At 38.7% G+C, this 26,428-nt stretch overlaps 1 protein-coding gene across 1 annotated transcript in view; it reads right to left on the bottom strand.

Moving 5' to 3' along the window:
- The window catches only part of PLS1 (plastin 1), a 105,082-nt gene that overhangs the window by 35,086 nt on the left and 43,568 nt on the right, over positions 1-26,428 (bottom strand). The window contains exons 2-6 of the mRNA XM_027091613.1: positions 14,777-14,882; positions 9,760-9,923; positions 7,800-7,929; positions 2,821-2,953; positions 1,301-1,382 (exon numbers count right to left, since the gene is read on the bottom strand). Of these exons, the coding sequence (XP_026947414.1) occupies positions 1,301-1,382; positions 2,821-2,953; positions 7,800-7,929; positions 9,760-9,923; positions 14,777-14,846 (579 nt within the window). The 5' untranslated portion in view covers positions 14,847-14,882. The remainder of the gene's footprint in view (positions 1-1,300; positions 1,383-2,820; positions 2,954-7,799; positions 7,930-9,759; positions 9,924-14,776; positions 14,883-26,428) is intronic.

The following is a 26,428-nucleotide window of genomic DNA, read 5'->3' as shown; positions in this document are numbered from 1 at the left end:
AGCCCCTCAGACCCATCCTATAGTATTGCAAAAATAGTTACAGAATATTTTTCTTCATTTTCTCCAATGCACTGCATATAAGTATTAAAAGTAAAACCGTACAATTAATTTATACAATAGTAAGAAATGTTGCATTTCAGATTCAGGGCCATAAAAAATTGTGTGACACATGCATTCTAAAAATAAGATGTATATTTTCAACAATGATAGATATTAGAGGAAACATCCTGACACAAGATATGAAGGAGAATAAACTTCTGGCAATTGCAGTCAGAAAGGGGCTTCTTCAAGAATGGTAGTTTCTGCTAGGAATATGTAACATTATTGGAAAATGGGGGTCAAGAAAGCCATGTTAGTCAACAGCAAATTCTGTACTACTCAAGAATAACGGGAAATGGGAGGACCCCTTGGATAGTCTGAGACTAACCACATACCACTACTCCAAGGTCATAGCTTCCTTATAGAAGAGCCTTAACAACCTTAGCAAAATCAAGAATTATACCTGCCAATAGAAATAAAGGAAACAGCCTAGCAGTAGCTCACTTTTAATAGCTACAGCTGTGACTAGCACATTAACTTAGCTGCTTATTACTACCACCACGTGAGAGTGGCAGTATAGCTTGGTGATTAAAAGGATGGGCTCTGGAGCTAGACTACTGGGACCAGATCCTGCGTCGGCCACTGTGCAACCTCTCAGTGCCTCGGTTTCCTCATCTGTAAAATCACAGCATCCACCTTACTTTAAGGCTGCTGGGAGAAGTCAAAGGGATAATTCATGTGGTGTGTTCAGAACAGTGACTGGTACCTAGTATGTACTTAGTAGTTACTGATATTCCCCTATTGATCTAGAGATTTTGAGGGGAAAAGTGTGGTGACTATAAATTCCCGGACTTTAACAAGATCTGAATGGAGAAGCTGACTACAGAACCATCTAGTACAGAAAGAATAGCGAAAATTTTGTGAAATGGTAAAACATGTGGTAAAACTATGGAGTATTCTTGTCTCAATCAACCAACAAAAACACTGGCATCAAGCGAATATTCATTAATAAAAATAACTCAGTAACTACAATAGTTGAGTAACATAATCTGGACACTACTTTAAATTTCATCCAACGTACTTTGAATCTTAATTTCTTCATTAAAAAATGCAGCTGAATTTTTACTTAGTAAAAACCTAGTTTTTAATAGGAAACCAAAATTATGTTAAATCAAAGGATTTGCCTGGGCCTAAAGATCCATTAATAAGGGACCCATGATCCTTACAGTAACATGATTACTAGCAAAGGACAAATACTTACAGAAATAGTGAAAGGGGTGAGCTTCTTCTTATTAATGGCTCTTTCATCAATTGTATCTGGTTCAGATAAGTTGATCATTTTACTAAAGAGAAAATGGGAATAATTTAGTTTAAGACTCCCAGAAATGTTTTCAGTTTATTTTTGCAAGTAGACAATAAAGTTAAATTTTGAAAAGTAACCATCCATTTCTTTGAAAATTATACTATAATTCATGTCAGGGACTTAATTTTAAAAATCTAAGAAATATTCCCTAACCTAAAACACATTCATCATTCACTGCAATTGTAATCTTAGCATTTCCTTCTAACTGTTTTCAAACACTCTTGCATTTTCTTTATGTGAATCTTTCCTTTATTTCCTTTAATGATCATCAACATTCAGCAGCCTGAAATGTTGAATAAAAAAATCCTCAAGAAGGCTAATTTCATAAAGTGATATGAACAGCGATAAAATTACTGTTGCTGCAGAAAGATGAAGAGCCAGAGACTTGGTCTGAAATTTCGGTAATTCAAACATTTTAAAAGAAACTAATATAAATTTTATCTCTGTATTTTAATAAAGGTAAGAAAATACCCATTCAATTCATAATAGGAATTTCCTCTGAAGGTCAGAGGAACAGATCAGACTTGTAGGTAGAATTCAAGGTATATTGTATACGTAATGTCCTAAAAACTAGTATCCTGTACTCATGGATAGTTTTTTATTTTTAACTAAAAAACATAGAAAAAAGACTGAGGAAATGTGCCAGAATAGCAATAATAGCTATTTATGGGTGCTAAGAATATTTGTGGTTTTCTTCTTTGAAAGTCTTCTGTTTTTTTATAAACTTAAAAAATAAGAGATATCTGCTTTGTTCAAAGAAGTACGCTGGGACTTTAGTACACACAACAAGGACAAAGACATGCCCTTAGAGAGTTTACAATCTAGTGAGCAGAAATAGATTGCAAAGAGCCATGGATATGACAAGATTGAATTAAAATGTTAACCTGATTTAAGCACAAATGAGATATATAGTTCTATTATATTTCCTCATGTTCCTGTCCCAGTCAATGATCAACAGCCCCACACTGAGAAGTGAAGAAAGAAACAATGGGGAATTCCCTGGCAGTCCAGTGGTTAGGACTCCACGCTTTCACTGCCAGCAGGACCAGGTTCAATCCCTGGTCGGGGAACTAAGATCCTGCAAGCTGCATGGCACGGCCAAAAAAAAAAAAAAGAAAAGAAAGAAACCCTGTGAACATTATTAAATGCATCAGAGGAGTAACTCAAAAGTTTCCTGGCATCGTTAAGGAAACATGAAAAAGATCCCAAATAAGAGATTGCATTTGAAAGAAAATGTTGGAAAATATATAGTACTTGATTTTCTATATAATATATATAAAATATAAAAATTTCAAGACTAATGTAGCTACTTGTTGACTAATTTCAAAAGACAATGGATTCACTGAATTGTAGTTTTCACTGAATGCTCTTCAGTGGACAGTAAGAACATAGCTCCCTTAACGCAATGCTCAACTCACCAAAGAAGGATGCCATCCGCAAGTGATTTGAAAAGACTGCCATCATTGGGATTCATAGGTATGAGATGCTTACAGTCAGCGTCATTCTCCAGGGCTTTGTTTATCCAGTTAACAAAAGCCACTTTTTCTTCCTCTGAAAACAGAAAATCTTAGCTGGCATACCTCATTTCACAAAATTAATTGCACTGCAAAAATATAATTTTAAATTTCTGTTCAAAAATAATAAATGCCAATTTTTAAAACCTTACTGAAACAATAAAGGGTTTAAGAGGGCGTAGGTTTAAAGAAAAAAGGGGAATTCATTCCACTTTTTTCATCTGATATATCAGGGAAGAGTAAGTCATATACCTTAAGTTAGCACAATAAATATTCGGTTTGATTCTAAAATCTTTCCAAATATATATTCCTTCTGAGAGCTAGTGGATCAGGAACCAAACACCAGCGGTCAGGTTACACACACACACACACACACACACACACACACACACACACACACACACACACACACTCATATATGCCAGGGGGGGAAATACAAGAAACAAATAACCACATCAATAAATTCCACCTGCCCCCCAAAAAACTTTCATAGAGTTGTGATTTGGAACTTACAACAGAAATACTAGTTTTAATCAAGTGTTATTTGAATGTAAAGCGAGAGAGAGGCACGGACATATATACACTACCAAACGTAAGGTAGATAGCTAGTGGGAAGCAGCTGCATAGCACAGGGAGATCAGCTCGGTGCTTTGTCACCACCTAGAGGGGTGGGATAGGGAGGATGGGAGAGAGGGAGACGCAAGAGGGCAGAGATATGGGAACATATGTATATGTATAACTGATTCACTTTGTTATAAAGCAGAAACTAACACACCATTGTAAAGCAATTATACTCCAATAAAGATGTAAAAAAAAAAAATTTAAAAAGGGCCATCCGAAAAAAGTGTAAAAACCAGAAAGGCAGGACAGGCCATGGAGAACAGGGAGCCTTGTTACCCTGATGGGTGGGATGTAAATTGCAAACAGCCACTCTGGAGGTGTATGGTGTTTCCTAAAACATCTAAAAAACAGAGCTAGAGGGCATAGGGCACTTCCACTCATGGGCGTATATCTTGAGAAAAATAAAAATCAACAAGACACAGCCACCCCAAAGTTTAGGGCTGCTCTGTTTACAAGAACCTCGACTTCGGTGCACCTTAAATATCCCAGGAAAGAGAAAAATGGATAAAGAAGTTGTGGTACTTATGTACAATGGAATATCACTCAGCCATGAAATCAATGTCATAAGGCCAGTAGCAGCATGAGTGGATTTAGGTATGATGATTCTAAGTGAAATAAGCCACACAGAAAAAGAAACTTATCATGAGATATCACTTATAGAGGGAATGTAAACATGGCTACAATGAACTGAATTACAAAACAGAACAGAGTCTCACATTTAGAAAACACACTTATGCCTGCTCAAGGGGAAAGGTGAGGTGGGGTGATGCATAAAACCAGAGTTTGAAATTAGCACAGATACCGTTCCATAAATCAAATATGTAATAGACAAGACCTACTCCTTGCTCAATGAACTGGACTCAACACCCCCTATTCACTGCAGAGGAATATATCAGACTAGTAAGAATCTTAAAACCTATGTGTTGGTATGTCTCCGCAAGAGAATCAAGTGTGTGTAGAGCGGCATAAACATAGCAGTGAAAATCAGCTAAACCCCATTATAAAAATAAATTTCAAAAAAGAAAAAAGTTATTTGAATGAATAAAATAGCTCCATTTCTGTAGAATTTCTATTATAAGAAATGAAGACCCAACGCAGCCAAAAATAAATAAATAAATTTATTTAAAAAGTAATAAAAAGGGGCTTCCCTGGTGGCGCAGTGGTTGAGAGTCCGCCTGCGGATGCAGCGGACGCGGGTTCGTGTCCCGGTCCGGGAAGATTCCCACATGCCGCGCAGCGGCTGAGCTTGCGCGTCCGGAGCCTGTGCTCCGCAGTGGGAGAGGCCGCAACAGAGAGGCCCGCGTACCGCAAAAAAAAATAATAATAAAAAGTAAAAAAAAAAAGAAAAGAAAACTGACACATCTAGATACCAGTCCTACTCTCAGCCATCTTCATCCTCAACTTCTCAATCCATGGCTTCCAGCATAAAAACAGTGATCTTTAGGCAGAAAAAATTGTTGGGCTATGCAGTGGGGAAAATAGGAAGGAACTTAAAGGAAAAATGGTCTACTGCCTCATTATTATTATATAAATATAAAAATGATTTAACAATATAAAACTTAAAGGAAAATAATTCCCATTTCCATCACAGGGTAGCTGGCCTTTCTCTTTATTGCCCCAATTCCTAGAACTAGGTAATTTTCCTAAGGGCATATTTGGTAGATACCCCCAAATTCAATCCAACACACACACACAATCAATAAAGACACAAACATTTACTTCTGTAGGTATCATTATCTGCTTTCTTATCTTCTTACCTCACTATACATACCTGCTTAGGGACTTAGAATCTAGGGATTTAAAGATCACTAAGATACTGTACCTCTCATCAAGGAATTTTTAGGGTAGTGATAAGATAAAACAGATATACGAAGAAATGCAACTAAAGGGAAATGAACATACCACAAGAGTGATACAAGTAATGTTTCAGGGAATTTAAGGAAAGAATCATTTCTCATTAGGTTGATCAAGAAAAGGCTTTATGGAGAAGGTACTATTTGAAAGATAGATATTTAATAGGTGGAGATGGTCAAGGAAAGGAAATGTGTTCCAGGTATAGGAACCAGGAATGAGACACCACTTCCCAACTACTGGATGGCTGTAATAAACAAAATAGACAATAACAAGTGTCATACCTTGCTCATGGGAATGTAAATGTGTGGCCACTTTGGAAAACAGTTTGGCAGTTCTTTAAAATGTTAAACACAGAGTTACCAAAAGACCACTCCTAGGTATATACCTAAGAGAATTCAAAGCATATGTCCACACAAAAAATGTGTACACTAGTGTTCATACAGAATTATTCATAATAACCAAAAAGTGGAAACAACCCAAAAATCTATCAGCTGATGAAAGGATAAACAAAATGTGATATTAGCCATAGAACAGAAATTATTCAGCAATAAAAAAGAATGAAGTACGATACATGCCACAACATGAATGATACTTGAAAATATTATGTCAGGGAAGAAGCCCGTCAAGTGAAAGGCCACTACTGTATAATTTCATTTACATGAAATTTCCAGAATAGGCAAATCTATACAAATAAAAAGTAGATTAATGGTTGCCAGAGCCTGGGGGGAGTGGCTGCTAATGAGCATGGGGTTTCTCTATGGAGTAATGAAAGTGTTCTAAAATTACAGGGTGCTAATGACTGTACAACTCTGAATATATTAAAAACTACTGAACTATACTTTCAAAGGATGAATTTATGGTATCTCAATTATATCTCAAATAAAGCTGTTCTTTTTTTTTTTTGCGGTTCTCGGGCCTGTCACTGCTGTGGGCTCTCCCGTTGCAGAGCACAGACTCAGTGGCCGTGACTCACGGGCCCACCCACTCTGCGGCATGTGGGATCTTCCAGGGCTGGGGCACAAACCCGCGTCCCCTGCATCGTCAGGCGGACTCCCAACCACTGCGCCACCAGGAAAGCCCAAGCTGTTCTTTTTTTAAAAGCCATTAAATGTTCTGTATCTGGTTCTAAATAATGGTTACATGGGTGTATTCATAGGTTAAAAAAATCCTCCCATTATACTTAAGAATAGGGCACTGTATGCACTTTACTCTGTGCATCTTGTACCTCAATAAACAAGCTAAAAAAATAATCTACGGTGATAGACATCAGAAAGTGGACAGTTACTGTTAGAGGCAAGAGGGAGACACTCAGGTGATAGAAATGTTGTGTTTTGATCTGGTTGGCAGTTGCATGAATGCAGCTACATGATGGATACACATGTGAAAACTCATTGAGCTGTATATGTAAGATCACAGTACTTTGCTAAATGCATACGATACCTTAATAAAAAGTTTTGTTTTTTTTTTAATGGAGAAGCCATTTTATTAGAATGGACAGGCAGAAATAGAGTTAAGGAGTAAGTACCTTTCAAGAAATGGAGTTATAGACCACTGCCTTCCCCACTACACTTCCCTGGTGGGAAAAAGTTAGGAAAATATATACAATGCGTAGGAGAAGTGTGAGTATACTGTTAGAGGAAAATCCATTTAGAAAGGAAGAGAACCAAGAGGATAATTAACAAATTCAGATCTCAAAGGAAGAAAGAGGGGGGAACGTTAAAGTGAGTTTTTTATCAAAAATTTTAAAAGCATAGTTCTAATTATGTTAGCATGAACAAAAGGAACTTGGCCAAAGGTTTTTAGGCATCTTGATCCTGAGAAGCAAGCTTAGCATGGGGCAAGCCATCTCCTCTTAGGAGTTAATGCGACTCTGGATTTCCCACTGGGCAACAATCCAGTGATCCTATCAGATCAAGCAAATCAGGTGCTGTGCTCTACCAGTCATTTGGTTGCTTGATAAAAGATGAATCAGGAATCTCAGTTCCCCAAAATGGAAAGTCCTTGCAATAAACCTCTCCACCATCCCTAAAATAGGTCTAAAGTAAACTCATCTCACGGGTCAGGATGAAAAATCCATTCCAAGGTCATGATTAAACACATTCAGTGCTGAAATATAAATAACTTCTACTTTGTTGTTTCTAATTCTGTTATCCACTGTTCCTGACACATAGTAAAAACTCATTTATTGTTACTTACCATAAATTCTAGAATTTTGCATTCTGACGCCTCTGAAATTATGACACATTTCAAATCTGATGGCACTTTATAATTTAGTCTTGTTTTCCCTCAAGGACACATAAAACAATGGTGCAAATTACAGTAAATGGCATCTTAGATTTGATGACATACAGGACTTGTTGAATGAACCAATGACGGAAAGATTAAATTTGGAGCAGGTGGTCGGTTACCTGAATAAGAATGCTGTGTGCCCTCACTGGAAATGGATGAAGTTCCTCCAATAGCAGTAATCCCTTCTCTCTTGTTAATTATTTTTCTGAATGTTTTGCTGATGTCTTTGCTTTTTAACTCTTGCATTAGCTGGAATGGGAGAGAAGTAAAATTGACTCTTGATTAAATAACCATTAAAATCCGTGCAACGTAAAGGATAGTTATTTATTCGGAATGACATCGAAATAAATACTAATCAGTTGTTCTTGCACTTATTGCTTGTGTAGACAGATAACTCTCATGTCATTTTATAACAACACAAAATGGACAAATGTTTGCACCCCAACCTATAATTAAACTCAAAGTGTACACACTGAAACTGTTCGCCTAGACTTGCCATGGTCTTTTGTACTAAAAACTAAAGAATAACTAGCTACATGATGAAGATTTTAAAATGCCTTAACAAAGATATTATCCCATCTGAACAGCTCAAACGTATACATGTTAAAGTCAAGAAGTCAGCTTTTGTTGGAAATTACACAGGCGTAGAGAGAAACGCCCTCTGTCAGGCCCTCTGTCACTGGCTACCCTAGAGCCTGGATAAACTGAATTCAATCAGTTCTCCATGCAGCAGACAAAGTGAGTTTTAAAAAATGCAAATCTGATCATGTCAATTCATAGTCTATTCCACTGGCTTCCTACTGCTCTTAGGATAAAAACAAAAATCCTACAAGACCCTGACGACCTGACTCACTTCTCTAGCCGCATTCCTAACCCTTAGCATCTCAGCTCCAGCCACACTGATGTTTTTTTCAAGTGCTTGAGAGCATTCACCACCCCTAAAGGCACAGAGGCTCTACACATGCTGTTACCTCTGCCTGCCTTGCACAGTACTCATTTCCCCCACCTGCCCCTTTTATCTGTTCCTTCAGATCGCAATTCAGTCTTCACAGCTTCAGGGACAGTCTTCCATTTCCCTGAATCTCTGAGTTCCCTAACTCCCCACCAAGTTCACTTCCTCCTACTACAAACTTTCAAGGGACCTGTCCTGCTCTGTCGCAGCATTTATCACAGTTATCTTTTATCCATCTGTGTGATTCCGTCTTCCCCTCCACCTGTAAACTCCATGAAAGCTGGCACTACATCTCTTTTTGTTCATCACATTACTCACAGTGCCTGAGTTCCTGGCAAGAAAGGAGCTCAGATATTTGCCAGATGAATAAAGAATGCAAAAGCAGACAATTTCTATTTCATAAATATTTATTCAATTATATTAGTGAATAAATTAGTTCATTAATTTTCATATGAAAAACACAGTCATGGTGGTGTTGATGGAAGGTAGTGACAGCTCTTCCTCAACCGCCAGCTGGCAATGGCAACTCAGTCATCTCCCTCAGCCTGAGAGGTTTGAAATACCTGATACACAATATTCAGTTCTATTTTTCTTTTATTGGTGGAGTCATATATTATTTTGCATCTTCTTCAGTTCCCTGAGTCTCAAGGTAGTTTAATAATGAAACCATAGCTGGCATCAAAATTCACCTGGTGGCTTTACCAAAACTGAAGATAGAACCAATCACAAGGAAACAACTGGTTTCTAGGAGGTATATCTTCCATACCTTAGCTATTTCAGTTACAAAAAAATATTCCACTTCTCAAGACCAAGTACTAAGATACGAAAATATTCTGCATACAGAGATAGTCAATAAGCATTTAAATTCAACTGTAGTTTTCGTAGGGCATGAAAGATTATTATCTAAACCTGACTTCAATTCCAACAATTCGAGAATAATTTTTTCCTTTGTTTTATGAATTATCTGTGGAAATTATTGTTGTTATTGTTATCATCATCATCATCACTTTAAAGCAGTGCATTATCTGGTCTCTGAAGCCAGATTTAACCAAAGAGAGCAATGACATTACTTAAATTCTGCTTGAAGCAAAACAATCAGTAGCCAGGAGAGCATTTAGATTACTTACTGACACAAACTCTTCAAAGCTGATTTTCCCATCTTTGTTGTTGTCAGCAACTGCTAGAATTTTCTCCACAATTTCGCGAACCTTGTAGCCAGGCAGAGGAAGGCTTGCTTCCTTAAACAGGTCCTGGAGTTCATAGTCACTGACATACCCACTGTTGTCAATATCTAAAAAGATAAATTATGAGCTATCAAATATCACTTGTACCCTGTTGGAGATCTGCACTCAGAAGGCTGTTTGGGGACTTCCCTGGTGGTCCAGTGGTTAAGAATCCGCCTTCCAGTGCAGGGGATGCGCGTTCGATCCCTGCTTGGGGACCTAAGATCCCACATGCCACAGGACAACTAAGCCCGCGTGCTGCAACCACTGAGCCCACGCACTCTGGAGCCCACGAACCACAACTAGAGAGAAGCCTGCATGCCGCAATGAAGAGCCTGCGTGCTGCAACTAAGACCCAACGTAGCCAAATAAATAAATATTAAAAGAAAAAAAAAAAGAAGGCTGTTTGGGAGACTCACAGGCAGGCAGAATATTTCAGGTTTGTTTCACAAGTGGCGGTAATCTTCTCTCCTACACCTGAATTGTACAAGGTATACTATATACTTTACCAAAAAAATTCATATTTAATGAACTTTACCCCCATAGATTTAGGGCTACCATATGTATTTTAAGTGTATAATAAGGACATTGTGCTGACAGACGAAAAACTCAGGTTTAGCACATGACTAAGTTTCAAAGAATTAAGCATGGAGAGGTCTCAGATATCTAGTAAGAAATATAGCAGCATCGGTCATAGGGGAACACCCACCCAGACTTTGACTTCTTTATGTACTTTACGAAATGGAAATCTGGTCCCACATTCCATATAAAATGTGTGCATCATGTAAAATACACATAAGGCACTTCTGGTCTACATTTCACTTGTGACAGTTCTGTTTCACTTGTCAATAATTCACTGCTTCTTCATTAGGTATTTATGATACCATTATGTAGGCCAAATGATGTTTGATGTCATTTTGAGATTAAGTGTTCGAGAAATAATTTCACACCTACATTTGGACTTTTGGAAATAGGTTTCCAGGTGTTTTCACGTCATCACTGAGATACCCTTCCCTGGGTTTTCCCTAGAGACTGGATATCAATTCTTGACACAGAACAAAGGCAACACAAAACACTTCTGGCCAGAGTTGGCAACAGGGCTTTGGATTGTTTGGTTAGTTGCCTGGATCCACCTTGTATAGGCTCTCTTTACCCATCTGGTAGTAGTTGCTTTGTTTCCTATATTTCTCTTTCCTCTCAGTATAAGAGCTATCAACACTAAAACTGAATGAATTACAAGACAGAAACTTTTCTTTTAAACTCTCATACACAAGTTTTAGAATTAATATTGTTCAGAATGATGAAAAATTTCTAAACTAGAATCTACCAAGAACCAAAATAGTGCTATAATCTCAAAAGGAAGCTAAATTGCTTGAAATTGCAATAATTGCTTTCTTTGAATTTAGAGTAAAATCTCATTATTTAGTACATCACCAGTTCAGAATTGTTTCCTATAATTCTGAAATAGACAAATAGACTAGGCAGACTTACTGCCTACCAGCACTGTGGTGGGGAGTATTTAAAAATAAACAAGATCAAGAAAAAGTTACTTACATGCTATCCGTCATGCTAAACTATCATTAAGAGTTAGGGCTCTGAAGATGGACAGATCTGTGTGCTTAAATCTCAACTCCATCCCTACAACCTCTGTGGTTTGGGTGACAAGAAATAATAGATACCACTTAATGAGCACATATTCTGTGCCAAGTGATTTGTTAAGAACTTCACTTATCTAATGAAATCCTTACAACAACTTTGAGGTAGTTAATAATATTATTCTAATTTTAAAGATGAGGAAATCAAGCCTTAGGATAAATAGCCATAAAATCACAGTTTAAAAAGAGACAAGGCTTTCCTACAACTCAACAACAAAACAACAAGCAACCTGATTTAAAAATGGACAAAAGACTCGAATAGACATTTCTCCAAAGAAGACATACAAATAGCCAGTAAGCACATGAAAAGATATTCAACATCACTAATCATCAGGGAAATGCAAATCAAAACCACAATGAGATATTTTATACTCATGAGGATAGCTGTTGCAAAAACAAACAAACAAACAAAAACAGAAAGTAATAATCATTGGCACGGATTTGAAGAAACTGGAACCCTTGAGCATTGCTGGTAGGAGTTAAAACGGTACAGCCACTGTTGGAAACCGTTTGGTAGTTCCTCAAAAAAATTAAACAGAATTAAATTATCCAGCAATTTCACTTCTGAGTATATACCAAAAATAACTGAAGAGAGAGACTTGAACAGATATTTGTACACCCATGTTCATAGTAACATTACTCACAATAGCCAATAGGGTAGAAACAACTCAGAAGCCCATCAACAGATGAATGGATAAACAAAATGTAGTAGAGACATACAGTGGAATGTTATTCCATCTTAAAAAGGAAATTCTGACACATGCTACAACATAGATGAACCCTGAAGACATTATGCTAAGTGAAATAAGCCAGTTACAGAAAAACAAATATTATATGATTCCACTTATATGAGCTACCTAGAGTAGCCAAATTCACAGAGACCAAAGTAGAATGGTGGTAACCCCAGGGAGCAGGCATGTGGGGGAGGAGGATTGTTGAGGAGTTAGTCTTTAATAGTTTTTAATGAGTATAGTTTCAGTTTGGGAAGATGAAAAAGTTCTAGAAATAGATGGTGGTGAAAGTCGCATAACAATGTGAATCTACTTAATGCCAACAAACTGTACATTTGAAAATGGTTAAAATGGTAAATTTTATGTTATGTATATTTTACCACAATTGGGAAAAAAAAGACAAATATTTTAACCTCTCACTTCTCCCTAGGGACCCAAAAATATCCCATCTAGCAAGGTTGGATGGGCATGTCCCTCTGCCTCTGAGAAAAGTTGTTTGGTACAAATTAGCAGAGGATTACTGAGTTCATGAGTAAAAATTTATCTTATACATAAAGTAAGGAAGTATAAATTCTGCTAGTGTTAGCACTTCCCTCACACAGAGCAAATTATCTTGCTGTCAGAACTGTTCCATCAATGATTTATTCAAAATATCATTAAATAAATATTGCAAGATTATATGTCCATGAGATATAAAGATTAAAGTTGGTGTGTGAAATAGAACTAATTCATTCGTTTTACTAAGACCGAGGTAGCACTTTTATTCAAGCTGCCAAACTGTACCTATAAAATAATGAAAAATACCAAACTAGGAGATATATTTTTATTACTTCCTCTGTTTCAATGCTCGAAATGAGCAGAACATTTCAATAATTGCCCAATTTTTGTCTTGGAAAGACACTGTGCACTGCATACAATACTCCATAAAATGTATTTTTAACAATAACTTTTTAGAAATCATGCAATGCTCTACTGCCTGTAAAATAACGAGCCTAAGGCGGCCACCATGTGGACTGTATTCTGAAGGTCTAAGTTACTCTGGAAACAGCTGTGCAGGGAGAAGTGGAAAGGCCCAGAGATTTGTAGAATTCACTTTATTTCATAACAACAGTTTGTAAGTCACGAGCTTCCTGAGAACTTTACTCATTTGTTTTTTCAGAGAGAGCTTTATTTTTTAAAACTTAAATCTTTCTTTCTTTATCTTGATCTCTGAAACTTCTGCACTGCATTTCACCTACATTAATTTTAGTCATTATTCACTAGGTTTGTGAGAAATCTAGGCACAAGACCAACTGTGATCATTCCATCCTCCCTGGTCTACCCTCTGACTCTGCTTTCCAGAGTGCTCTAATGCACCAGCAAAGGAGCCCATTGAGGCAGGGGCAAGGTTGAGGGTGTTACCATCTCAATATCTATTCACTACACTCACATTTCCCTAGGTTCACCTTTCACTTGCACGCATGTACAGACTAGAGCAAAAGATGGTATTCATATTCTCAAGGGTTTCCTAAAAGCAAAATGAAGAAGAATCGTGATCTGACAGAGGATGGGGGAATTTTTTGGAAGAAAAGGACAAAGCTGTCAAAATGATGTCATAAAGACAAAACACTGAATGGCTTTAAAAGTGAAAGAAGAAATATAAGAGGTGTGGCCTTTAAAAGCAACACTAAGCTTTTTAAATTATGCATGAGGGAGAAGGAAAATAAGACATATGGCCTTTAAAAATTATATCAAGGGCTTCCCTGGTGGCACAGTGGTTAAGAATCCGCCTGCCAATGCAGGGGACACGGGTTCGAGCCCTGGTCCGGGAAGATCCCACATGCCGCAGAGCAGCTTAGCCTGTGCACCACAACTACTGATCTTGCACTCTAGAGCCCGTGAGACACAACTACTGAGCCCACATGCTACAACTACTGAAGCCCGCGTGCCTAGAGCCCATGCTCTGCAACGAGAAGCCACTGCAATGAGAAGCCTGTGCACTGCAACGAAGAGTAGCCCCCGCTCGCCACAACTAGAGAAAGCCTGCACGTAGCAACAAAGACCCAATGCAGCCAAAAAGAAAAAAATTAAATAAATAAATTTTTAAAAAGATTTTTAAAAAATAAAATAAAAAATAAAAACTATATCAAGATTTTAAAATATTCTGCATGAAGGCAAAATGTGTTATTGTTCGTGACAAACATATGGAGGCCAGAGTTCAGCTTACAGACAAGGAAGTGTTTCTATATTTTCTCTGTAATGAGAAGATCATGTTAAGCATATTTAGTTACACTGTCATTCATTAACCTGGTGTATTCTCTGCAAAGAAATGATCAAAGAATTCAAAGTCCAATTCTCCTAGAAATTCAAGCCAGTCTTAGTCTATCTTTCAGAAAGAAAGAAAGAATCCAGTGAAACCAAGATGGGGAAAAAAAAAAAGGAATAAATCTGGGGGTTAAGGGGTGGTGGTGGAAGCAATAGAAGGTATTGTTCCATTCCTGGAAGGCTGGTATCAAACAGAATAGTAACTGTGTATTTAGTTTTTCTCAAGCATACCTATTTTATTAAATGCTTCTTGTAGTTCTTCCAGCTCCTCCCGAGAAATGGTGGTGGTGCTGTTCTCCATCTCTGAGTAGGAAAGACTACCTTCAGGTCTTTATATCTAGGAAAAGCAATGTGAGAAAAAGAACGTTAGCCCTCTGGAAACATTTACGTAAGCAGTAACAGAGGACACAGGCAGTAAAATATCTAGAAGAAATCACCTGAGAGGTCTGGCTGACAAGAAACAACTAGGAATAGATCCCCTGATAATACTCTTTCCCAGCACAGGTGAGCCAGACAATAACTGAGATTCAGTAAAGGGAAGAAACACCAGTTTTCCACACCCTGTGCTTATCCAGGGCATAGGCATTTCTCAATGGTTTGTATAATTTTCATTTACATTTGACCCACTGTTTCAGTAAAAGAAGCATTTCAAGTTGAGGAAAGTATAGCATTTAAAAATATAAAGGGTGTGGTTGGAAAGTAAAATTTTAGGACATGAATAATGTCCACAAAAAGAATAAAGTTAGAGCTGGATCATCTTGGATGGAGCTTGCGGCTCTAATGTTTAACTTTACAGCATTCAACCATTGCCACCTCCTTTCCCTTTCCCTGTGCTAGGTCTTTCCCAGATCTGCAGGGCCCTTCTTACTCTGAGCAGGTGAGACAAACTAAAACAAACAAACAAACAAAAATGATGTAAAACTGGGTTGTAAGAAAAGAAAGCATGTGATATTCATTATAGAAAATAATTGGTAGCAAAGGCCCAAATCAGAAATTTTAAATTAGCCACAATCCTACTATCCAGAAATATCAACTAGTACATTTTATCTGCATCTTTCTTTGCTTTTCAAATGCACCTGTACCTTTACTGGGGGGTGAAAATCTGAGTATATTATAATTTTTTGTACTAATACATTGTATGTATCAACATAATATTTAATGGCCACATAGTACTATGTCATAACTTATTTGGTAAATCCCTTGTTTCATGGTATTTGCATTGCTTCCAATTTTGCATTATAAACAAATGCTACAATGAACATCCTTACAGATAAAGCTCTGTACAGATCCATGTTTATTGCTGTAGATAAATATTTCAAGATGGAATTACTTACTTTTTTTTCTTTTGGCTGTGCCGCACGGCTTATGGGAATCTTAGTTCCCTGACCAGGGATTGAACTCGGGCCGAGACAGTGAGAGTGCCGAGTCCTAGCCACTGGACCACCAGGGAATTCCCAAGAATTACTTACATTTTTAACGCTTCTAATATATAGCAGAACAACTCATTTTTAAAATGACTTCATGGTTTGACTATTCAATGTAAAGTTATAGATGAATACAAATCATGTATTCCTCTTAAACACACCTAATTACATTAAAGTTATACATATTTCAGAAAGTAAGTGAAAATGAGAGTTTTATAAGATAATAAGAACTGAAGCTAAGCAGGAAATTCTCTTTTTTTACACACATATTTATATAAGAGGTTCAACATCATCCCTGAACGTTCCTAATTTGGGGGTTAAGCACACAATTTTTTTATTATTATTATTTTTTATTATTATTTCTGGGTGCATTGGGTCTTCGTTGCTGCTCGAGGGCTTACTCTAGTTGCGGCGAGTGGGGGCTACTCTTTGTTGTGGTGCGCAGGCTTCTCATTGCGTTGGCTTCTCTTGTTGCAGAGCATGGGCTCTAGGCGCATGGGCTTCAGTAGTTGTGGCATGCGGGCTCAGTAGTTGTGGCTTGCGGGCTTATTTGCTCCGCAGCATGTGAGATCTTCCCAGACCAGGAATTGAACCCGTGTCCCCTGCATTGGCAGGTGGATTCTTAACCACTGAGCCACCAGAGAAGTCCCAGCACATAATTTTTTTTTTCTTTTTTTTTTGGCGGTACGCGGGCCTCTCACTGTTGTGGCCTCTCCTGTTGCGGAGCACAGGCTCCGGACGCACAGGCTCAGCGGCCATGGCTCACGGGCCCAGCCGCTCCGCAGCATGTGGGATCTTCCCGGACTGGGGTACGAACCCGTGTCCCCTGCATCGACAGGCAGACTCCCAACCACTGCACCACCAGGGAAGCCCTGCTCATTTTTTAATTAGGTTGTTTTGGGTTTAACTGGAATTCTTACTTCCTGGATGCAATTTCTTACATGTCAGCATTAAATACATGTCCACATTTTTATTGAATTCTCACTGTTACAATGTTTTACTGTATTTAATACTATTTACAGGCATACTTATTTTGTGTTGAAAGAGATGACACAATCCTTTTAGGATTTTTAAGGATAACCCCCAGTCTGCAAAATGCTAATTATGTCATGGCTGGCTTTGACTCTCTGTGGTTTTGGATATCCTGCATATCCTTTCCCATATTCAAAATGGTTTCTATCCCTTGTCTCAAAGTTTTAAAAATAGTGCTCCAATTTTAGCATTCACACTCCACAGAAAGGCTGCAAATTAACAGTCCTTGTGTTGACCTTGCATTTGAAATGATAAATATACCTGGAGTTCTATTCTTTGCTCAAGCCTGTTCAAATGTATGTCACTTGTTAATTACATAAAATATTTTTATTCTCCCACAATCAGACAAAACCAGCACATAAACGCAGTGAAAAAACAATTTACCCAAATGATATTATTTCATAAGGATAAAGAAGTTTATAGCATTATACAAGTCCTTTAGTATTTAAATGAGAAAAATACAGAACAATCGTTAAGATATATTCTTAGAAGAAGAAAGCAAGATGCAGAAGAATAATATGGTTGGCGGAAGGGGAGCTGTACCAGAAGGATACAGAGAAAGGTAACAGTGATTGCCTCTCGAGGGAAAATGGGGGATTGGAGGCACAATGATAAAGGGGCTTACTTTTCATTATGTATATTTTTAACTTATTTTTTTAGACTATAAGCCTATCAAAATCAAAAATAACTGAAAAACAATAGAAGTAATTGTGGTAAAACACTGGAAAAAAAAAAAATAAATACTAGTGGTCTGAAAGTATACACTATTGAACACTGACAGATAATAAGATTAATATATACGTACCTATATCTATATGTTACAATTTTAAGTAAGAGCACCTATATTTCCTTACAAAGCAAAATACTATGATTAAAATAGCAAAGTAATTTATAGCCTTCCACAAAGGCATGACGATGTAGCGGTAGAATGGTTAATGGAAAATATATTGCCTGTTTTGTAAGTATAGACTCTGCATAAACATACAATATCAATATTTTTCTAAGGTTTTGCAAAATTATGATAATATTAGGATTCTTCAGAAACTAAGTACAGTATATAGTCTGCCTTAACAAGCACGTTTTTTTTGGCTGCTCTGCGCAGCATGCAGGATCTTAGTTCCCTCATCAGGGATTGAACCTGCACCCCCTGCATTGAGAGCATGGAGTCCTAACCACTGGATCACCAGGGAAGTCCCAACAAGCATTTTTACATAGCACAATAAACTTATCGGGAGCAATATACACTGTTGGCTGAGAAAATATTTGATATGTAAAAGACTGTTACATGATCCCCAAATAAATTGCTTACTATGATATTTTTCCATGGAAAAATGTTTCTGCTACGATAAGAAGCACTGACGTTTAAAAACTTTATGGACGAGAATTAAAGTTTCAAAGTATTATGTTAAAATTTTAGAAGAGAGCTTCCCTGGTGGCGCAGTGGTTGAGAGTCCGCCTGCCGATGCAGGGGACACCGGTTCGTGCCCCGGTCCGGGAAGATCCCACATGCCGCGGAGCGGCTGGGCCCGTGAGCCATGGCCACAGAGGCTGCGCGTCCGGAGCCTGTGCTCTGCAATGGGAGAGGCCACGGCAGTGAGAGGCCCCCAAAAAATTTTAGAATAAAAGCTCAATGACCCTATAACTAGTATCCTCATATTTATTTTTCTTACTACTCCCAGACTTAGGTGATTAATGCACTGTCCTAAATGCTTTGTGTCCATTCTCACTTACTCCTCACCACTCCATGAGGTAGGTACTGTCCTCATTTTATAATTGAGAAAGGAATGCTTCATAGGATTGAGTAACTTTCTCAAGGTCCCAAAGTGAATAACTCTCATTGTCTCCTAACTGAGTTATGGCAGAACCTGACTGTCTCATTCCTACTTCTAGGCCAATATGCTCTGCCACCTCCCCCATATAATCTGACATCAAATCATAAAAACATGTCAATGTGTGTTTGTACAATAATCACACAATAACTTACACAACATATGAAGCATATATTATATATCTGTGAAATAAGAATTTGCATTTTAAAAGAAATCAGCTTCTGTAAAATTCTTTATAAAGTTTTGGGGAAAATATTCTAGCTAGATCAACTCATTTTTATTTATCACGTAACTTGTCGGTCCTGAAACACTGTAGAATACACAGTTACTAGAATTCACTTTGTAGTTTTAGAAATGAAGAACACATCACTAACAGGTACCCAAACACTGAAACATACATACCTGGATGCCTGATACAGCTCAGAGCATAGTTTTCCAAAGTCAGTCCTGAAAGATGCAGCCCAGAGGTGGCCAGGATCACTGACCAGAGATCCACCAACAGGGCAGGTTATGCTGAATTCTCTAGACAGGTACATCTTCCCATGGATTTTGACATGTGCCCTATACATCTTCAATAATTTCAACTCTGCTTTCCTCCTCTGCTTTTTTTTTTAGCCCATATAATTTTAAGTAAAACCTTCTTTCACCAATTAAAGCCCCTTTTTTCCCCTCTCCTAATCCTCAAGTGTACCTGACACAACCAAACATAAAATTGGAAAGTTAAGAAAGTATATTCTAAAAATGAACTTTTTAATTTAGATGAAATTGGATCTCATCTTTTCTCCTCCCTCAAATTTCTAACTTCCTTGAACCTTTAAAATCTTTACCAAAATTAGTCTAAGTAGCCTTTACGATTGGCAGGATCTAAAGCTCTGAGGACAGTTTCAAAGAAAAAGGCATTAGAAACAACCCTGAGACCAACAAGACTTTGCCTTTCTACCAATCCCAAAGGTCCCAATTTCGAGGGATCAAAGCTGTCTTTCCTGGTACCTTTTGGCTTCCCGGCTATTCTGCTTTCCCTCCTCCCACTGTGGTCCTAGACCAGGACACCTGAGATTCTGAGTTCTCCGGGGAACCACTGGCCCAGGGCAGGCAGCCTTCCCCCAGCCCATTCTCCAAAATTCCCTTCTTCCCTTCTTTCCCCTTCTCTAGTCTTAAAAACAATAATGGCAAATATTTAGAGAGGACTTTCAGTGGGGCTGGAACTATGCCACCTTCCTCACACACATGAGCTCACCATTTATCTGTTCCTCTGATGGAACAAGCATCCTCCCTTCAAATGTAAATTAGAGGCCTACAAAGATTAGGTAACCTGCCCAAGGAAGGTAGACAAAATAAAAGATTCAAAATCAAATCTGTTGGGCTTCCCTGGTGGTGCAGTGGTTAAGAATCTGCCTGCCAATGCAGGGGACATGGGTTCAAACCCTGGTCCGGGAAGATCCCACATGCCGCGGAGCAACTAAGCCCATGCACCACAACTACTGAGCCTGCACTCTAGAGCCTGTGAGCCACAGCTATTGAACCCACATGCCACAACTGCTGAATCCCGTGCACCTAGAGCCTGTGCTCTGCAACAAGAGAAGGCACCGCAATGAGACGCCGGCGCACGGCAACGAAGAGTAGCCTCCGCTCACCGCAACTAGAGAAAGCCCGTGCACAGCAATGAAGACCCAACGCAGCCAATAAATAAATTAATTTTTAAAAAAAGAACATAAAGAAATGTGGTATTTCTTTCCTACCTGATTTTTTATGGCAAAAGCCTTGATGGTGTCTCTCTAGAGAAGTGACCAGGATCAGATGTTCCAGAGCATTTCAGTACCTCTGGTGAGTAGCAGTTCTACTGGTGTCCTGTCTCCTCCTTCCCTTCTTCACAAACTGAGCTCCCACCACAGCCCTCCTCTTTTCCTTTCACATCCTATATTCAGCTCTCCACTACAAGTTGAAAGATCACAGGTGAAAAATTTTTTAAAAAAAGACAGAAAGAAAGGAAGGGAGGAAGGGAGGGAGGGAGGGAGGAAGGAAGGAAGGAAGATAGATCACAGGGTCACTGGAATAAATCACTATGTGAAAAAATAAACAGCTAAGAAATACAAATCAATTGAAGAGTTTTCTTTCTAATCTAAAGGAAACCTGGAAAATATTTTTATCTATCTATAATATTTCCATCAATCTCCTTTTTCAATTACATTTCACAATAGAGAGCTGTGTCATTCATTTTGCAAAAAGCAAACATCATATTCCATATCAATCTGTTAATTTCTTCAAATCAGATTTTCTTTAGTTAACTGGAATGTCCACTGACTCTCTAATATAAGTATGAATTGGGATACCATTGACTTTGTTAAATATTAGTCTCCTATTCTACACACCAGCCTGGAGTGCCCTTTGGACTAAGCAAGTTATTAATGGGTACAGTGTAATTCACATTTTCCCTGAGCATCTTTCTGCTCTGACAGAACGGAGCTCAGCTTTCTCATTCATTCTACAAGGGGCAGCCATGCTAGGTTTCCTAAAAAGTGATCAATTTGATCGCCAACAGCCAGGATTTTCCAAGCCCCAAACTATTTTTTAAAAGGTAATGTTAAAAAGAGTTCCCGTTATTCTCAAATAAGCAAAATAATTTCCTAAGTGCCTGCACGATCCTAGAAACATAATTAGGCACCATTATGAAGAGTTAAGACAGGTTTAACACCTGGGATGAAGGGACAGTTGGCTCCGAATTGACTCATTTGTGACCTCTCAAAGGGAGGCCTGGTAATCTGCAAAAACAAACAAAACAAAAAGTAACAATATACTGTTATCTAAACGTTGGGGCTTTTTTCCGCTTCAGTTTTTCCAAGTCTTAACCATCTCATTACTCCCCACACTACCAAGTTAACATGCTCTCTGCCACCTATGCTCAATCCAACAGTCCACTCACTAATGCCCACATCTCCTTAACCCCTCTCACCCGCATTAGATCGCCTCTGTCTTTACCTTGGCTCTCATGTATTATTCACATACACTAATGTATTCTTGATTATGTGTTGTCTTGTAATCGTCACATTTTGCTATTTTATTCTTATTCACCTTCCTAACTTCATTGCTTGCTCTTTGCAGGTAAAAGATACATATTTTCTTCTTTTTATGTTCCCCATGGCCTTACTGTATTATGTACATAGGGAAAGTTTAGTTAAATTCGTTATCAGGGATATTTCCCTTCATAGAGCAGGGATAGTACTAGGTCAAAAAAGGGCCAAACAAAACAATGGTCAGTGGGAAATGCGCCACCAACAGATGAGTGAAAAGACTGAGAGAGGGCTTCCACACCTCGATAATCAGTCTTCTTCATTCACTCACCTCATTATTTACTCAACAACAACTTATGAACACTTGTTCACTGTGCTGAGTATTAGGGGCACAAAGATGGCACTGGAGTTTTTGAACTCACATGGGTTGAAAATCTTTCAAAATAATCTTTGCCCTAAATCTTGCAAAATAGTTTTTGTCAACTTTTTCCTAATCCTTTCACAAAGGAGTAAATAATATAGCCCCGATTCTTCCCTAGGGGAACCTTTAAGTGTTACTCTTGCAAACACCAGATACAGAAATAAAGAAATCCGCCGGCAAAGTAGAGAAGAACAGAGAGAACTCGCCTACATCTTGTCCCCACTGCCTCACTGCATGGGCCACCGCGATGGTCACCTCCATGACCAGCTGCAGTTAAATTCGTCATAGTCCTGTTTATTTGTACACTTGGGCTCTGACTTGGGTTGCCTTCTGAGCATTGAGTGGCTGCTAGAGTTTCCACCAAGACCTTTCTACATCCATTTACTTCAAAGCCCCAGTACGAAGCCGCTAGTAAGGGAGTTTAAATTCATTCATTCAAGTACTCAACAAATAACGTACTATTTGACTGGACTAAGCATGGAGATTTAAAGATGAATAAGAATTAGTTTCTTCTAAAACAACATTCAATGCAATGCTGACCAGGTTCAACTATAAATGCCTGAGAAGTTTAACTAAAACTGATTTTTTTTGATAAATGATATAAAGTAATCTTACGATGACTTCTCTTCAATCAACAAATTAGAATCATCCCCTAATTCATTTGCTGTTTTAATCTGGATTTAAAGGGACCTCCTTGTATACTATATATCACTTATTGTAGGGGTTATTCAGCGTATATCATATATAATCCTGGGTTGGAAGTTTCTAACTGTAGCCAAGGCAATTGTAGTATATGGAATGGCAATATGAGAAGGCTAAAAGGGGTGTGCATGTGTGGGTTTGTGTCTGTGTGCACACGCACGTGTATCTACACACATGCACAAGCAAACATATGCACTGAAGAGAAAATAAGAATGGGAGAAAGAGACAGGGACCAAAGACTTTTGAAGAAAACAAAAACAGAAGTTTTTGGAAAAGCATTTAGCATGTGAAAAATTCATGTAACTCTCTTTCTTCATTAAAGCAAAGTGCAAGTCAGAGGTAGGCAAGACCCCAACCAGAATACCTATGTAAAAGCATGTGGGGAGTCAACAAATATTTAGAGTCCAAAAATGGACTCAGACAAAAAGAAAAAAAGTAGATTATACAGAAGGACTTGGAAAAAATAACTTTCCCAAGAACAGACACTGGAAGCTGCTGGCACGACAACTCTGACCTTCCCTACTTTGTGTACGGGATTTGGTCACTCAAGCCCAGAGGTTCAAATGTCATTTGACTTGTGCAGTTGAATGAATAGGTGTGAAGAGTTAGAGTTGCTCACTGAATGGTTAAATCAGCGTGTAAAAAAAAAATTGGTCTCTTCTCACAAGGCCCTTACTCCAGAGTTCTCCCCATTATCCCTGACTAACACCAAACAGGTGCTGACTCAGGTTTGAAACCCAAATACTTAAAGTAGGTACAAGTGCAGAAGTGATAAAGGGATGGCCTAGGCAGAGGGACAATGTGCAAAGCTCACCTCCCACCCTGTGCCCTTAGCTCCACCCGGACGGGTACACTAATGGATCCACCACACCTCAATGGTTAGACACAGCTCCTCCACTGCAGCCTGTCCAAGGGGCAGGGAAACCTCTGCCCCTCTGTTAGCGAAGCCAAGGTTAATAATATTATTTGAGTTGAGAAATAGGAAACCACATTAAATGTATGCCTAAAAGATACAAAGTAGAGTTTATTGATCCAAGCTTAAGTCAAGAATATCCATAGGAGACCGTGATTGGAACCATTTGGAAGTGTGAAACAAAGAGGCCTTAGTCCCCAGTACCCCCCTGAAGCCTCACACTCTAAGTTCAACATTAAATGAATATAACTAACTTGTAAACTGAGGAAATTACAATCTATGAAGTGGGAGTCAGTTCTTCTCAGGGCCTACTGACCCATGATACCCCATGGTCCCAAGCTCAGCAACACTTCTGCTCTGAAGGCCATGAAAATTCTTCCTGGTCCCTAAAGTCCTAGATGAGGGATGAGGTCCCTATATCCGACTCCCTAGCCTTCACCTCTTTTCCTGATGTTTCCACGATGCCAATCAGGGCTCTAAAAGAGGAAGCCATGGCTGAGCTCCAATGGACTGTTGCCAAGAGGAATCAGGCCAAAGTCGCCTGATCTTCTGATGTTTAAATGGAAGCAGAAATCCATACTTTTATGTGCCATCTGATTTTTAAATCTGGAAAACAATCTGAATTATTATAAACACCAGGGGTGTCTAACTAGAATCCCAGTCTATTAATTTTGGTTCTGTACCTCTCTAATTTTGTTACTTCACTTGGCCTCCCAAAGGGTCTTGGAGGAAATGCTGTGTTTCTCTAGAAACACTTCAAGAAAACTAGCTCATTCTAAGGGCCAGGAGGAAAATATTTAGTCCCTTAATGTGTCAAAACCCAACCTCGGTTATGCACCTCTTACCATATGATCTCAATGAGGGACATTTCCAAGTGTCAGCTCCTCTGAAAGAAGAGGGTCCAACAGGTCAAGAGCCCATCAATCAGATTCCTAGCTCAGGTAACTGGATCTGCCTACCATCCCAGGATCTTTTTCTTCTCGTTTATTATTTACATCCCATCTACTCTCCCCCAACCCCACCCCGACTTTGGACTTCTCTGACTAAGAAAATTCAACACACAAGTGTTACCCAAGTTCCTATCATATAATGTTCCAATATCATCAACACTTCAAGTATAATTTTCTCAACATATTTTGTTTTCTTCTCCAGCACCTATTTCTATACTTCTGGTAACAGCACCAATTTTAGTTTTGGGGTTCTACTCATTCCCTATAATCTATCCATGCCATTTGACTGAAGCTCCTGTCCAAGCCAATCAGCACGTCACACTCTCCGGCCATAGTGATTTGGTTTAGGGATGGCCATATCGCCCAGCTGGAGCCAAGAAAACAGAAGGCTTTTGTGGAGCTTTCTGTGATGAGAGTCCCACACACTCCCCTTGACCCATATTCATGAGGATGTAGAGGCCAGAATAGCTGCAGCCATCTTGCCTCCACGAGGAAAGAACCCAGGGCTGAGAAAGAAGCCCAAACCAACACTCAGCAGAAAACAGTGACAATGAGTGAAGAGAAAACCCCACACCCGGCAGGGCTGAGTCTTGAATCCCACCGTGCTAACGCCCTTGTGCTTCTTTCGTTACTTGAAACAATATTTTTTTTTAACATCTTTATTGGAGTATAATTGCTTTACAATGGTGTGTTAGTTTCTGCTTTACAACAAATGAATCAGTTATATATATACATATGTTCTCATATCTCTTCCCTCTTGCATCTCCCTCCCTCCCACCCTCCCTATCCCACCCCTCCAGGCGATCACAAAGCACCAAGCTGATCTCCCTGTGCTATGCGGCTGCTTCCCACTAGCTATCTACCTTACGTTTGGTAGTGTGTATATGTCTATGCCTCTCTCTCGCTTTGTCACAGCTTACCCTTCCCCCTCCCCATATCCTCAAGTCCATTCTCTAGTAGGTCTGTGTCTTTATTCCTGTCTTACCCCTAGGTTCTTCATGACATTTCTTTTTTCTTAAATTCCATATATATGTGTTAGCATACGGTATTTGTCTCTCTTTCTTACTTACTTCACTCTGTATGACAGACTCTAGGTCTATCCACCTCATTACAAATAGCTCAATTTCATTTCTTTTTATGGCTGAGTAATATTCCATTGTATACACGTGCCACATCTTCTTTATCCATTCATCCGATGATGGACACTTAGGTTGTTTCCATCTCCGGGCTATTGTAAATAGAGCTGCAATGAACATTTTGGTACATGACTCTTTTTGAATTATGGTTTTCTCAGGGTATATGCCCAGTAGTGGGATTGCTGGGTCATATGGTAGTTCTATTTGTAGTTTTTTAAGGAACCTCCATACTGTTCTCCGCAGTGGCTGTATCAATTTACATTCCCACCAACAGTGCAAGAGGGTTCCCTTTTCTCCACACCCTCTCTAGCATTTATTGTTTCTAGATTTTTTGATGATGGCCATTCTGACTGGTGTGAGGTGATATCTCACTGTAGTTTTGATTTGCATTTCTCTAATGATTAATGATGTTGAGCATTCTTTCATGTGTTTATTGGCAGTCTGTATATCTTCTTTGGAGAAATGTCT

The sequence above is a fragment of the Aethalodelphis obliquidens genome, unplaced genomic scaffold (genome assembly GCF_003676395.1).
Source record: "Aethalodelphis obliquidens isolate GAN/ISIS:26980383/991018 unplaced genomic scaffold, ASM367639v1 scaffold72, whole genome shotgun sequence".
NCBI lineage: Eukaryota > Metazoa > Chordata > Mammalia > Artiodactyla > Delphinidae > Aethalodelphis > Aethalodelphis obliquidens.
The sequence above is the reverse complement of the archived record's forward strand: the minus strand, read 5'-3'. Positions and strand labels throughout refer to the sequence as shown.